General features: G+C 54.8%; 6 protein-coding genes across 6 annotated transcripts; 2 read left to right on the top strand and 4 right to left on the bottom strand.

Annotated features, from left to right (window-relative positions):
- Positions 1–289: 289 nt before the first annotated feature.
- On the bottom strand, positions 290–1,922 carry PG986_002930 (hexokinase; the record flags this gene model as incomplete). The annotated part of the gene is made up of 4 exons (XM_066839152.1): positions 290–1,162; positions 1,216–1,363; positions 1,416–1,678; positions 1,746–1,922. The coding sequence occupies 4 exons, from the start codon at positions 1,920–1,922 to the stop codon at positions 290–292; spliced, it is 1,461 nt and encodes a 486-aa protein (XP_066704216.1).
- Positions 1,923–4,070: 2,148 nt separating this feature from the next.
- Positions 4,071–4,711, top strand: PG986_002929 (uncharacterized protein; the record flags this gene model as incomplete). Its single annotated transcript, XM_066839151.1, has 2 exons — positions 4,071–4,370; positions 4,451–4,711. 2 exons carry the CDS (start codon positions 4,071–4,073, stop codon positions 4,709–4,711), a joined length of 561 nt encoding a protein of 186 aa, XP_066704215.1.
- A 294-nt stretch (positions 4,712–5,005) lies between these two features.
- Positions 5,006–6,709, bottom strand: PG986_002928 (uncharacterized protein; the record flags this gene model as incomplete). The annotated part of the gene is made up of 2 exons (XM_066839150.1): positions 5,006–5,134; positions 5,198–6,709. The coding sequence occupies 2 exons, from the start codon at positions 6,707–6,709 to the stop codon at positions 5,006–5,008; spliced, it is 1,641 nt and encodes a 546-aa protein (XP_066704214.1).
- A 2,790-nt stretch (positions 6,710–9,499) lies between these two features.
- PG986_002927 (uncharacterized protein) lies at positions 9,500–10,060 on the bottom strand (the record flags this gene model as incomplete). The annotated part of the gene is made up of 2 exons (XM_066839149.1): positions 9,500–9,611; positions 9,681–10,060. The coding sequence occupies 2 exons, from the start codon at positions 10,058–10,060 to the stop codon at positions 9,500–9,502; spliced, it is 492 nt and encodes a 163-aa protein (XP_066704213.1).
- Positions 10,061–11,552: 1,492 nt separating this feature from the next.
- PG986_002926 (uncharacterized protein) lies at positions 11,553–12,599 on the top strand (the record flags this gene model as incomplete). Its single annotated transcript, XM_066839148.1, has 1 exon — positions 11,553–12,599. One exon carries the CDS (start codon positions 11,553–11,555, stop codon positions 12,597–12,599), a length of 1,047 nt encoding a protein of 348 aa, XP_066704212.1.
- An 831-nt stretch (positions 12,600–13,430) lies between these two features.
- Positions 13,431–14,018, bottom strand: PG986_002925 (uncharacterized protein; the record flags this gene model as incomplete). Its single annotated transcript, XM_066839147.1, has 1 exon — positions 13,431–14,018. The coding sequence occupies one exon, from the start codon at positions 14,016–14,018 to the stop codon at positions 13,431–13,433; it is 588 nt and encodes a 195-aa protein (XP_066704211.1).
- Between the last annotated feature and the right edge of the window lie 962 nt (positions 14,019–14,980).

The following is a 14,980-nucleotide window of genomic DNA, read 5'->3' as shown; positions in this document are numbered from 1 at the left end:
ATTGATTGTATAAACCAGTGTTGATTGATGCAAGTCTATTATGTATTTTTTTTTATCTATTCCCCGTATTATATCACCATCTAAAATCTACTCGAGTTGGGTGAGTTTACATCTCAGCACTGTTTTTTATCGTAGGCAGTCCCATCCACTGGCTGCTTGAACTTGACGACCCGTTGGGCCCGTTCCAGCAGCGCAAGAGCTAGCGCCAGTGTTCCGCACTAGGCCAATTGGCACCAAACTTTCAATCAATAAATCATCGTCATGTCAGGCACTTCAAGAGCGCTTGCCTCTAGGTACCACAACTTATTGATTTGGTGGTGCCTTGGAATCGGATGCCCTCCGTCACGCCGTCGTTCTTTCGCTTGATGGTCATGGCCGAAATGACAGCCGCACCAATTCCACTTCCATCCTCCGCACTGGTCATGATGATGGGGTCTTCAGTGCGGTCGCTCGGCCAGTCCAGGACCTCGGCCATGGCCTGGGTCCATCGCGTCCTGAAGCCAGGGTGCTTGATCGCAACCGACCCGTCGGCCGCGATATGTCCCCTGGTGACGCCCTTCTTCTTGATGATGGCCGCGATGCCGGTTGCGCATAGCCTGGCTCCGCGCAGCGCAATCGACTCCGCGATGCGCCGCGACACGATCAGCTCGACTCGCGTGGCCTTCAGCTCCAGCGTCTTCTCGAAGCGCGCGATGAGTTTCTCGTCGTCCTCGTGCTCCATGCCCGACAGGAACTCGGTGTCGAGCTTGAAGGCCCGGTTCAGCTTGTCGAATGCGTTTTGGCCCTTGAACACGAGGCCCTGCTCGTGCAGGTCGAGCAGGACGAGGCGGAAGATCTCGCCCAGGTACAGGCCCGCGCTCATCTTCTCGAAGGCCTGCTCGTCCGGTCGCGCCGACTCGCGGCAGATCTCGATGTCGTACTTGGTTCGCGGTAAGACCTGGTGCGAGTTGTCGAACGCTCCATACTCGCAGTTGATGGCCATCATGGTGTCCTTTGGCAGCGTCGTCTTCAGCTTCGGTATCGAACCAACGTTCTCCATGTAGGCCGCGTTACATCCCGTACCAAAGATCCCACCAACGATCGTCTCCGGGTCGAGGTATGCCGATGCGATCATGGCGCCAGTTGTGTCGTTGATGACGGATACAAGCTTTACAGGTAGTTTCTATGGTATGTCAGTGCCATGGGCTCATGTGGCTCGTAGGCATGGTGACTTACCCGCTTTTCCAGGGAATCCCTGAATTGTTGGGCGATGTCCTCGCCCTCCATTCCCTTGATGTCGAAGCCTTTCGTCCAGGTCTTCAATTTGCCGTGGTCAATGAAGTCTTGCACCAGGGGATATGAGAAAGTGAGACCCAAGGGCAACCTGGTTTCCATTAGTTCCAGTCACAACTCCGAGCCGAGGTGCTCAAACTTACGGTTCTGGGCTACCGTCATGGAGCTTGAACTCTTTGATGAAGTCGCTGATGGAGTCGGAGATGAGGTTCCACAGGTCCTCAGAGGTTGATGTCTTGATGGAGGCGGGGAGGGAGTAGCGCTTCTGCTCCATCTCCGTCGGCTTGGCGTTCGTCTTCAGGGTGATCCAGCATATGCGCAGGTTTGTGCCACCGAGGTCGACGACGAGGTAGGAGCCCGCCTCCTTGCCTGTCGGCTTTCCTAATACCCATGTTACCTCCATGGCCTATTCATTTCACGTATGTCAGCTCGTACTCTTCCCTCAGCTATTCGGAGGCCTTGGTATTACACACCAGGTTCTGATTTGGCTTCTCCAACCCCTCGCGCAGTTCCTGCACGAACTTCTCTGTGATATTCTTCAGCATCGCCGTGTCAATTGTAAAGTCGGCCTCGATGCGCTTCAATTCCTTCTGGAGCGCCGCAGGCAGACTCCGAAGGTCTCTCATCGTGATATCGGACTCGACAGCCATACTGGGCAAGGATTATTCGTTCGAGCGAAGGCGCGCTGTATTCTCTTCACTGTGTGTTTTCGGAGTTGGGTATATTTTTTTCTGGATTGGATGTTCGGATTTGTTGGTCGTGCAGATTTGGAGGAATTGAATTCAACCAAGGTTTTCTATGTGGGCGAGGATTCTCTTTACTTTAGCTATATATTTACTTACATACCAAGGCAAACAGGCACAGCCTGACGCAGACTGACTTCATGTCGCGCAACAACCCCATACGAACGGCCGCGGCCCTTTTCCAATCCGTCTTTCGGCACTATCTTGCAAGCCCTGCCTTGAATATTTTCGTCTCGGCGAAATAGTCGTGTTTGTTGTTTTCGCAAGCGTCTTTATGACGTCAAAAGAATGGATGCCAAATCGGTGGGCTGGCGTCGCGCTACGCGGGAAGCGTGGGCCGTAGTAGATAGCGGTGGATGCAAGGGCGGTTTGCGCCGTCTTAGATACCTTCGTTTTCCGTGTTTCAAGTTCCTTTCCCTACAAGCTGATGATGACCTTTCGTCGTGGAGGGGTACTTTCAAGGCCCGTGGTCCCCGGACGGACTTGTTGAACTCGGCATGCTTGAGTACCTGTATATCTCCCGTCACCCCTTCTCGCCCTAGGCGGCTGGTTACTTGGGCCAAGTTGGGCTCGAGTGTTCCGGCATTGTGTTAATGATGCAGCGGGGTTGATTGATTGCACCCATGTCAACCATCAATCAGTACTAGCCTGTACGTACTGTAACAACAACATTCACCGATACTGTTGAATGCCTGACCTTAGATGCCGAAAGCATGGTTCAATGATATCCTCCTGCGTTTTGATTTGATGAGTGTTGGCGTCAGGATTGAGGCTCTGATGCATCCTGCCCCAACAACCACCCCGTTTCCGGATCCGTGGGTTCTGGGCCACTCCCGGAGCTTTCATTCCGCGCAAGGCTGGCGAACCTGACAAGTGCTGAAAATAGAAACGTGTTTTTACACGGTATTCAAAGTCACAATGAACCGCAACTTGTGAAGGTTGCCTGACCATAGTAGCCTTCAGACCAACTGATCAAGAGATCCTACCTCAGCGCCCTGTAGCGGATGCAGTTACTTTACTACTCCTACTTGCCTCTGAGCGGGGAACTGAGCATCGAAGCCAAAACGCCGTTACCTGCGATATGTGGAACGAAAACATCGGAGGTCCTCATGCATTTCGCTTTCACCTGGAACCCTCTCCTCGCTTCCGTGCACTTGGAAAGTTCTAGGGCTGGCGAGACCTTGCCAGATTATGGTAGGCATGGATGATCTCACATATCATACGTCGATGTGTGCGCTACTAATGGTAAGCGTCGCTTTCATCTCGGTGTGAGCCTCGTCGAAATCGGTCCATGCCCCGACCCATACTGACATAACATACCCCGGGGGGTTACGAATTCAGAAGTGGCCTATGGAAGTAAGAAAGCATTGGACATTTGCTCTCTTCTGTTGCCAGTCCACCGCCACGTCGTTATTTTCGCTTATTTTGAACTATCCTGCTAGGTGCACAAGGAAATATTCTTCCTTGCGTCTGGACCGTGTTGGTATTTTGGCGATATTTCAACCGATGACATCTTAGGTGTCAATTGTATGTCTCTGACACTCACCCGCTTCCAACACGTGTAGAAACTGGAAATGCTCCCAGGTCCTAACAAGTCAAAGACTAGCAACTGACAGGCGAGAGTACATACTCATTGATTCAGTATGCGCAGCGACCTCGGCCAGATCATCGGATAGCAGCAATGATGCGTGTAGTGGGAGTCGCGATGAAGCATGTACAATAGGGGGGTTAAAAGGGGGCGGGGTTCACTACCCGTATCGATAAGATACCGCCCGCGCTCCCCTCGTCAGAGGCACTCAATATCTGAAATTCCGAACCGCGTCGCCGCTTCCGTCGGCGCCCTCAACAGCACCACAGTACAATCAACCTTACCAATTATGATGCAAGATACCGAAAGACTTGATCATCTGATTATTTCGAATCCGGCAGCAGAGCCCCCTCTCTCGTTGAAATCCGTCCAATCGGGGCCCTGAGGCATTTCTCCGTCGTATCGCTGCCGAAAGTTCACTGGAGCAGATAAGAGCTTTGGGATCGCGGAAACAGATCAAACGGATCATGGCCACCACCTTGCCTTTCGCGTTCGGCAACAGACGCGGTGACCCTTGGAACTTCGTTGGCCTGGCCTCGTCATTTCCCAATCTGGACTTGGATGGTAAAGCGGTGTCGGAAAGACGACCCTGCAATCCGGAAGGTTCAAAAGCCCCGGGCTGCAAAGTGTACCGGGTACCGCGTGCCAGTAACACGCCCGGTGTCACGGAGGCTTCGGAAGTAGACGCGGGTGTCCCCGACACGACGACCTTGAAAGACCAGGTGCTGGTGTTTCAGTACAAGGGAAAGTTCCATGCGGTAGACAACGTAAGTCAAGAGACGCTGCGACGGTCTGATTAGCGCGCCCATGATTGGTCCATGGCACAAAGTTGACCTCTGCCCGCCAGCGCTGTCCGCATTCTTCATATCCTCTGTCAAGAGGTTCCCCTTTCGACATCGAGGATTTTGGCATCAAGCTCAGCTCCGGTATCAGCTGCCCGAAACATGACTGGTCATTTGACCTACACACGGGTCAAGGGGACAGAGGCGCTTACAAGCTGGCCATTTGGGAAATTGACCTCCGGCCCGTTGCCAAGAGCTCAACAGAAGGTCAAGAACAAACTGATGACCAAGAGGTGTGGGTGAGACGGAAGCAGAAGATGGGATAGCCGTAATTCCACATGCTTTCCGGGAATTAGATAGAGCAATCTGACACAACTGGTATTGGCTAGTAATAGCTACCTTGAGAGGATTGCGCCCTATGCCCTACGGTGCGTCACATTCACCAAGACGGTTCGGGTCATCTCAGCTTATGGTACATGATGTCGCTAATCCTTACATAGCTAATTTGAGACGGCTCTGTACACATGCTTCCTCGAGCATGCGCATCCAGCCTCTCCTTCTGGTGGCCAAAGTCGAACGTCCCAATTCGGTCTCACCTACAACTGCTCTACTTCATAACGTCACTCCAGCTTGAATCCAGTGTAACCGTTCTTGGCGGCTTCACCGAGTGTCTTGTAGTACGCGGGTACACCGCCGAGGTAAAGCAAAGGTTCCCGTGGTTTGCCCGGGATATTGTCGCCCATGTACCACTGCATCTTGTGTCAGCGCCAGGAGCAACGTTACAAGCATTGGAAATTTCCCGAAATACGTACCGACCGCGTGTTTGGCAGTAAGGTCGCGTTTGCCAACCTGAGCACGATTTCGCGCCACTTGTTCTCGCTTTCTTCTTCCACCTCGACTTTCTTGAGGCCCTTGTCACGCATGTGGTTCATGAGTCCGAGGATCCAATCGCCTTGGAGCTCAGCGCAGGTCGGCCCATTGCAGAACGGGGTCGGCGCCTGCGGCCCATAGCTGAAGAACATGTTGGGGAACCCGGAGACCGACAGGCCCATGTGCGTGTAGGTCGCCTTCTTCCAGTGTTCTTGGAGCGATTGGCCAGACGGCCCTCGGATGTCGATCTGTTTCAGGCTGCCGGTGATGGAATCAAAGCCTGTCGCACATATGATGTAGTCAAACTCCCACTCTTTCTCCGACGTCTTGATACCCTTGGGCGTGATCTCCTCAATCGGCGTCGAGTTGACGTCGACGAGATGCACATGCGACTCGTTGAATATCTCAAAGTAACCGTTTTCCAGTGAGACGCGCTTGCAGCCGAACGAGTATGGCTGCTTCATGGGAGCCAGTAGATCTCGAACCCGGGCGTCGTGGATCTTGGCGCGGGTCTTGTCGCGCCAAAAGTTGTACGCCTCGCGGTTGGCCGCCGGGTCGAACAGCATGTCCTGGTACGTCGCGAGCCAGAATTTGAAGTCGCCCTCGGCCCACAGCTTCTCGTACAACTCGCGGCGCGTCTCGGGGTCGTCGTCGAAGGTCGAGCGCCCAATGAAGTTGAAGTCGAACCCGCCGAAGCTGTCGGTCCGGCCCCGGAAGAAGTCTGGGTAGTCCTTGCGCGGGATCTCCTGCTCGCCGTCCTGGTAGTCCACCTGCCGCATGGGCAGACTGGTGTTGATGGTGCGCTGGAAGACGGCGAGCTCACCCACGAGGGGCGCGAGGTCCGTCGCCAGCTGGATCCCCGTGGAGCCCGTGCCGATGACGGCCACCTTCTTACCCTTCAGGTCCAACTCCTCGTGCGGCCAGTAGGACGGGTGGAGGAAGTTGCCCTTGAATGTGTCGATGCCTTTCCAGTCGGGGATGTAGCGCTTGGCGGCGAAGCCCGTGTTGAGCAGGAAGAACTCGGCCTTGTAGATGTCGCCCTTCTTGGTCTTGACGGTCCACTTGGACTCGCCATCGTCCCAGACGGCCGACTCGACGAAGGCGCCGAACTCGGTGTCGCGCCGCAGGTCCCACACCTCGGCGACGTGCGCGAAGTAGGCGCGCAGCTCGGCCGAGCCGGGGAAGCGCTGCTTCCAGGACCAGGTCTGCCAGAGGGCCGGGTCGCTGAACTCGTAGACGGGGATGGACGAGTCGACTCGCGCGCCTGGGTACCGGTTCCAGTACCAGACGCCGCCGTAGTCGGCGCCGGCCTCGACCAGCTTGACCTTGTACCCGGCGTCGCGCAGGTGCTTGAGCTGGTAGACGCCGCCGAAGCCGGCGCCTACGATTAGGGCGCCGAGTTCCTGGGCGCTGTTGAGACTGAGATCGCTGAAGCTATCGGTGATGGAGCCCATGGTGCCGGGCTCCTTTACGGCAACAGAGGCTACTGCTGGGAGACGGGGACGTACGTTGAGGAGATACTCCGGTGGGTGGCCAAGTGTCGTGTGGATGTCGGGTCACTATATGAATTGACCTTCGTCCATGCCACTCCGTCTCCCCAGCGGGGGTAGCTACGGACACCATGCCTTTATAGCATAATCGGCAAAATAAGAGGCGGCTTTCGGCTAAGCACTTCTCCCTCCTTTGCGGCTCTGTCCCACAATATCTCTATGCCAGTCACGGTCGATTTGGCTGCATGAGTGTTGCCAAGCCACCAATGGCAAGCCCTGCAGCTTCCCGCGGACGGCCCCACCGCTTTCTTCCGTTTTCATCGCCGAAGCTGACCACCCATGGTGTGTGTCTTGTTTGCTTGGATGGCTGGCCATGCTATATGCACCTGCTATAGGGCACGGGAGCTGCAAGCCCGGATACGGCGTTGCTCACCAATCCGTACAAAGTGCGGCTATGTTGGACCCGGATACCTGCATATGTGGCATGGACTAGTCAGGGCCATCCAAGGGATGAGCTCAGACGCCATCGCCTTATTGTCTCACGCAAGGGGCGCCTCACTAGGGCACCTCGTGTTAATATGGATGATATAATGTCTCAATACTACTTACTTACACCCTTCCATTGATGGACACGAAAAGCAAAAGGAACGAATAGCTGACACACCACCAGATCCCCGGGTTTCCGGGTGTATTGTTTGGGACATTTCCTGCAGATGGACCTCTATTACCATTATAGGAAATAGAAAGTACCACAGTGCTGTTGGGAGAAGATGACGCCATCGCATGTTTATATAGACAGCAATGGCAAAAGTTCGCGAATGGTGGTCACATTATACATGTGTAAGCAATGCAGGTATCGTTTGTCGCGTGATCCTGCTAGAAAATCCGGGATTTGGTTTGGCAAGTAGTATTGCAGGGGGCTGGCCAATGTGCAGATCAATGGACCAACCAATCAGCAAACCCCGGCAAAGCTGACGTGCCCGGACCTGGGTTCTTACTACATACTTCTGTAGGTCATATGGTACCTGCTGACATGGGGGGAGGGAAGCTGGTGGATTATATTCTCCGTAAGCGGTTTCCCCGGATCCTATCAAGGGATGCTACCTACTTTATTACAACGGCACACGCTGCCAGGATTGCCTGCTAGCACATAATGTTTGCGCGTAACCAGATATTCCTTGTTTGTCCAAATCGTTACTCATTCAACAGTGTTGTCAGGAGTGCCTTTGGCTGTGACCGAGTGAGGAGACGACAAGAGCTGCCATAACTACGTCGCGAACTAATGCATAGCGTCTGTCCAACGAGCCTAAAAAGAGCCTGCTTGCTTGCTCATGGACTATGCTTGGTATATATCCCTCCCAACGCGATGTCCAAGAGACCACTAACTATGTTTCAAGGGAGAGCAAGAGTTTTGTTTGCCGTCGAGGCTACTCTGCAAGGGGTAAGTATTGTGTGCTTTCCATTTCGCCCCTGGTCCCCAGAAATACGTTTCCGAGAGAGATAGTGATTTAATGCCATGCTAAGTTTTCTTCTCATTTTGTTCGTTGTAGGCAAGGGGTGAGTCAACATGATCGGACAGTCGCTTCAAGCAACTTCGCCCATCTCTACTCCTGGCCATGACAGGCTTGCAGTAGTAAATATAAGCTTCGGACGATCCTTCAGAACGCTCGACTACCACATAAACACATCCCTTGCAACCTGTCATGTATGCGGCACCGTTGAGGCTTGACTATATTTGGAATGTCCCGCCACCGAGAACCATGCTAAGTTCCATATGACATTGGCTTAACAGTGAAGCACACAACTTCGCGCTAGGATCGAGACGAAGGCCTCTCAAACATGGGTGAATTCCGATTCCAAACGTGGTGTTGAGGATCAGGCAGCACATACAAGTCTCCAACTTTCCCCAAGAAAGGACTTGCCTGAGCCCCCGGATGTGACTACTTGCACACCATATTACCTGCATACGAGACAGCTCGGTCATTGTCACTCATCGGCTATAGGCGATAGGCGATAACTGAGAAGTCAGCCGTTCGGTGCCGCCCATCTACTCACATATCCCACATTCCTGACCTGGGGACGCCCGAAACAGCGTCTGGGGACTGGGAGGTGAACTGGGCAGATACTTCAACTCTCAACATATGTTTACCGCTTCTCCGAGGCGACAGTAGAGCCTCCTTCTCCCACGTGCGCTCGATGAAGGTGACGACGGGTCCGCCGCTCGCGTGCCAGTCGACGTGGCACTGGGTCAGCTAGCCGCCAGGGTGGTACGCGGGGGAAATCAGCACTACACAGCTGAGCACGGACAACGTGGCCGTGTCCTGGTGTACCTGCCTGGCGAAAAGCAGGGATTTTCATATCGTTGACAACATCGAGGACACGCATATAGGGGTTCAAATCCGCTATAGCAGGTGTGATAGGCAGCCCGACCAATACCACCCTATCTGTGAAAAGAATGGCGGGCATTCTCGGCCTCAAACGATGTCAACACATGGGGTAGGTCTGCATCACATTTGCTCAAATGGCCAGGCATGTCGGTGTGAAACTGTGACAGCCATTCTATGTCCACCCCGAACGAACGAAGAGGTACGTATGTATGTATTGTTTGATCATTATGTATTATCATTGATTTGGTTTATCTGACTCAAGGCGTCCAATCGTTCCCGAGAACCTGCCACTCATCTCCCATCATGGATCGTTGAATACATTAGAATTACACATATCGTCTCTGGTCTCCTCCCTGACGCCGTACGCTTAAGGGTGCATGGGGACCTCGACGTTGCCACCGACCTGAGCGCAGGCCACGGAGTCGTTGCCCCCAGCGTGGCAGTAGGTAGGGACCTCGATCTGAGCCTGGTAGCCCCAGCTATATCACAGAAAAACACACCAGTCAGCTAACAGAATACCAATATACAACATAACGGTGAAAACTTACCCGAAGGTGACCTCGCGGAAGACGTTGAGGGTGAAGACGTCCTTGTCGCTGACGGAGACGACGCTGAAGTAGTAGTCGTGGTCATCGTCGCCGTTGCAGTTGTAGATCTGGGGCGCGTAGATGATTTCGCTGCTGCCCTCGGCGGCCTCGGCGGTGCAGGCGACGCCGAAGCCGCCCTCCTCGCGGGTGCCCGTCAGCTTGTAGCTGATGGAGTCGACCGTGGCCGCGGTGCTGTTGCGGGGCGCGGCGAGGACCTTGTGGGCGCTGAAGCTGCTCAGCGTCAGGGTCTCACGGACGTCGTCGGCCTGGGGCGCGGGCGCCGGGGCGGCGGTGGCGAAGCCGAACAGGGCGGCGATGGCGGCGGCGGCGGCGATCTGCATCTTGGCTGTTTTTTCTTCTTTCTTTCTTGGTTCTTGAGTTGGAGTTGAAAAGAAAACCGAGGTGGTGTTGTCTTGGCGAATGAAGTGATGGTTCAGAGATGGACTTCTTTTCGAATTTTGGCTTGGGGACTGGAACGAGTGCGGGCGGAGTGGGACTGGAAACGGCCAACAAGAGCCGAGCCGTTCGGGAGGCCCTTTATTTATAATAGACGTCTCTCACCGAAAGAGAAGAAGCACCCCCGGCGATGACGGAAAGGAGGCATGAGCCAGTCCGCTTTTAGAGATTGAGTCCGGCCTCCTATAGCCAGGGGGCGGGGCTCCGAGATCCGCTTGAGGGTGAGCGATGCCTACGATCCCTACCCGTCGCCGCCCAAAGCGGGGAGGCTCATCTCATCGAATACGAGAAGATCGCGACGACAGGATTTCTTCCCGACGCACCTTTTCTGACGTCAAATGCGGCCCCATTTGTTCGTTAGTCAACTGCCGAAGCTGTGTACATTGCATAAGGTCGATGGGGCCGTTCGAGCTGTGGACGGAAAATATTTTGGGGGACCACAGTGGCTGAGTGCTAGTGCTAATGGGAAGACCTTACGGAGTACAGGGCGAACAGAAGGGGCGAAGAGCCACTGACAGGCGTGGCAGGCGTGGCAGGGCCTGTGCCTTCTAGCTTATTAATAGCACCTGCCACTGCAACCCCAACTGCCAACTCCACTGCTGCCACGACTGTTGGGGGAAAACAAGTAACATTTACCGATGAGTTCCACATCACAATCTCGCAATGGTCATGCAGCCGAACGACAACATCCGAGCTCCCTCGGGTCCCTCGGCATCTGCTTCGGAAGCTTTCTCAATTCTAGAGCTCTTATGAGTCAGTCTATAAATACCTAAGTATTGACAGAGAAGGAGACGCTTTGACTATGATACGACGTTCCATTTGTGAGGATTCGACATCGACTTCTTGTCGCTGGGCTCTGGTGGGATCGGCAAGGGAAACGAATGAATGGGCGACCCCGGACAAGCCTTGACAACCACACTCCAAGCGCTTCGGGGCCCAGATTCCGCTGCGATCGGCTGGTCGTCCGTGGCGAGATCGTCCACAAATGGTACCTGGCCCAAGTGAGAATAGAGAAGCAAAGTAAAAGACTAGCACTTCAGAAGTCGCATCGGAAACCGGCATAACGCACGATGGCGGAGTTGCACGACTAATCTACGCTGCTTGCTTATTTACAGGCTCATGATTGAGCTGTGTGACTCTGAGAGGATTCGAGTCGTTGGACACGGCACGCACGCAAGGGGGTGATCCTTCTGGCGGGGTAACGGAGTGCCAATTGCTGTTGGTTCCTACCCCTGAACAGGTCAATCTCGGGGTAACGAGGTACGATGGGTGAGCAGGCCAACTTTTCTGCGTCCCTTTGATACCCAAACACGTTGCGATTTGAACGTATGAAAAACTGCAGTTTAAATGTCTTTTTCCATATTCACCTAAGAAGCCATGCCACCAACCTTTTCCAGCGGCTTCACGCAATGCTTTCCTCCGGCACCAGCTTTTGTAGAAAAGGACGTGCCTGACTTAACCGGCAAGGTCTACATCGTAACCGGCGCGAGCTCGGGAATCGGCAGGGAGCTTGCGCGCATCCTCTATTCTCGAAACGCGACCGTCTACCTAGCGGGCCGAGAAGAAGGCGACACCATCCAGCACATCAAGAAGGCCGAGCCACGCTCTGCCGGAACCTTGGTCTTCCTCCCGCTAGATCTATCTGATCTACGATCTGTCAAGACCGCCGCCGAGCGCTTCCTTGCGGCCGAGACCAGGCTCCACGTCCTCTTCAACAACCCCGGGGTCATGACGGCCGACGACGGCCCCGGCGGGATGGAGAGGACGGCGCAGGGCTACGAGAAGCAGCTGGGCGTCAACTGCCTGGGCCCGTTCCTGTTCACCAAGCTGCTCATGCCCACGCTCCTCGCCACCGCGGCCGACAAAAGCGGAAGCAGCACGCACACGCACGAAGTCCGCGTCGTCTTCGTCTCCTCCTTCGGGGCCGAGATGTACCACGAGCCGGGCATCGGCATCGACCTCGACAGCCTGGGCTACCGCGACGACCCGCCAAAACCGAGCATCCACCGCTACGGCATCAGCAAAGTCGGCGTCTGGGCGTACGGGATCGAGCTCACCAAGCGGTTCGCCGCCGCCAACAAGGGGGAGAGTGGAGGAGGAGGAGGAGGAGGAGGAGGAGTGCTGGGCGTGCCCGTCAACCCGGGCAACCTGCGCTCCGGCCTCTTTGCGCGGCAGGGTCTTCTGCTTCGCCTGCAGGTGGCTCTCATGCATTACCCGGCCGTCCGGGGCGCGTACACGGAGCTGTTCGCGGCCTTCTTGCTCGAGGTCACGACCGAGACGGCGGGCTACGTCTTTCCGTTTGGTCGTCTGCGGCCGATTTGCGAGGAGCTGCGGCGCGCGGCGAGGTCGGAGGAGGAGGGCGGCGCGGACTTGGCGCGGAGGTTTTGGGATTGGAGTGAGGAGCAGGTGGCACCGTTTGCTTGAATCGGATGTAATCACTTGGTGTTAGAGGATAAATCGTGTACACATGACTGTCTTGATGTGACCAGAATACAACATTATCATGATTCAACACATACCAAGCTTTACGTACTCACTCATGTCTATAATATATCTGTTTGGGTGGTCTTGCTAATTTGGGGGACATACCGGGCGCGGCGTGGTCTTTGAAGATGGGATGCGTCGTGATCTAGTAATTAACAAAGAGCTGGGTTAAGGTTCGTCAGTGAAACTACATAAATCTGAGGATGGCGTCCAAGAAAAGAACACACAAGGGATGCTAAAATTGACCGGTGGCAACTGTGATGGGCTCACCCCAGTCTGGCTCCTTCTGGACCCTCTACGAACCAAACATAAGGAAGTATAACCATTCGCAACTCCAGAATTACTTGCATAGGCAGATCAGGGGTCTGCTCGCCTCTGTCCGATGTTATTACGCCGGTCTATATCCTTACTCGGAGGCGGCTGCTTCGTTCGAGAAGGCCAACCGTTATGATCATCGACCAGCTGCCTCTGCCGAAGGACCTTTGCATTGCAGTTTGAATGATGAGAGCCAGGAAGGAATAATGGTTGTTACTCGATAGATTAAACAGGATACGCAGAATAGATGGTGCGGAATATTAAACATGCTCAGATTAAGTAGGCGGTTGAAGGCGTCTAAAGGGGCTAATAGTGTGAATAACTTCCATCCACCCACAATCGCACCATAAAGTAACTTGACCAACCGACGCATGCACACACTCCAACACGACTCCAAACGTCCGGAATAGAAGCCAAACAGAGTACTTGGCCCAAAGACCTCCAGTACTGCATGTATTAGTTTTCAGGCACACAGCGGCTGAAAACGCTGTCCTTTCTCCTCACCTCCGGGTCCTTCGACATCTCCTGCTTCGGGTAGTAGTGGACGGCCGAGCCGCACCACTTGGCCGTGCCGCCCATGGCGGTGAAGTAGAGCCGGTAGCCGCCAGGCTGGCCGTTGTCGATCCCAGGGGTCCATGGGTTGCCGCTCGCGAGCATGGGGACCTCCCACATGTAGGCATCCTTGCACTCGGTGGTGAATTGCATGCGCTTCGTGTTCTCGGCGAACCAGCCCGCCTCGTTGGGTGCGCCCTCCTTGCCGAGGGCGTACCGCGCCGGGTACCCTCCCACTCGCTCAGGCGGGGCGCTCTTCCTGTCGTTGAGCTGGTTGAGCCAGAGCCGGGCCGTGGCCTCCATTTGGTGCTGGTCGAACGACCGCGCCTCCGGTTCGCCCGGGGTGGAGGGGCAGTGCACCATTTTCGGGAACAAAGCGACGGCGTCGAATTCGCGCTTGTCGAGCGCGTCGAAGGCAAGGCTAACGTTGCCGATGGCCGCGGAAAGCGCGGGGACGGCAAAGGCAAGAACGTTGATGGTGCTGAACTTCATGATGGCGACGGAGGAGGAAACCGGAATGATGATGGACTGGGTAGCGGGAAGGGCTGGATTGGATGAAAGACTGGAGTGTATGGGATTTGAATCCTTTTGAATTGCTTGCTGATGATGGTGCAGAACGGAATCCAAAACCTCGAAGGGCAGTCTCTCTTTATAGTGACGATGAAGTATTATCGATGTCCATAGTCTCGCAAAACAACGTAGCGATCTGCGGAGGATGGCAAGGATGTTATTCCTGAAAGGCGGAAGAGGAAAGAAGCACCACACTCCCTGGTTCAACTTACTATGGCCCCGAGCCCCAAAGGCGTGAAAGTGAATGTGCAAGTTTCCACTGCCGTACGATATTGTGATGTTGCAAAGGATCGCCGAGGCTGAGTTGCTGGGGTTGCGTCTGGGAATAGCTAGCTGAGCCGCATGGGGGCAGTATGGCCGCCTAGAGCTCATGGCATGACACGGTTGACAGCGCCGCAGGCGGCAGCCCCTGCAGCGGCGGCCCATTCAACATTGGGCGGTTGAGAGTCCCGGCGAGACGTCCGGAGGATCTTGCAGCGCCAGCCGTCAGTTGTGCCGGTGGTGGAGCAATCGCCCGAAGGATCTTATAGCGCCAGCAGTTGCGCCGACAGTGGATAATCCGAGAGTGGCTGGCTCCTATGAAGTGGAGGCTTTCGAGGCACAGGAGGCACAGCCAGCACTATACGCGACTATAGACACCGACGTCGCACCGTGGTTCCGGCAAGAGAGCAGTCGAGACGACGTTGAAGTATACTATTAGGCACTAAACTAGCGATCTAGCTGAGGGCTAACTAGCAAACCCCCACTGCTCATCTCATGTATGCATCCCTTGGCAGCCATGGCCGCCTGTTTTGAGTTGAAAGAAGAGGGAAAACAGAAGTAGACTATTCAGGCTTCATTATTTGATCTGAGGTCTCATTCGTGGTACTCTGCTGATTATAGAC

Source organism: Apiospora aurea, assembly GCF_038362705.1.
Source record: "Apiospora aurea strain CBS 24483 chromosome Unknown utg000002l_segment0_segment0, whole genome shotgun sequence".
Taxonomy (NCBI): domain Eukaryota; kingdom Fungi; phylum Ascomycota; class Sordariomycetes; order Amphisphaeriales; family Apiosporaceae; genus Apiospora; species Apiospora aurea.
The sequence above is the reverse complement of the archived record's forward strand: the minus strand, read 5'-3'. Positions and strand labels throughout refer to the sequence as shown.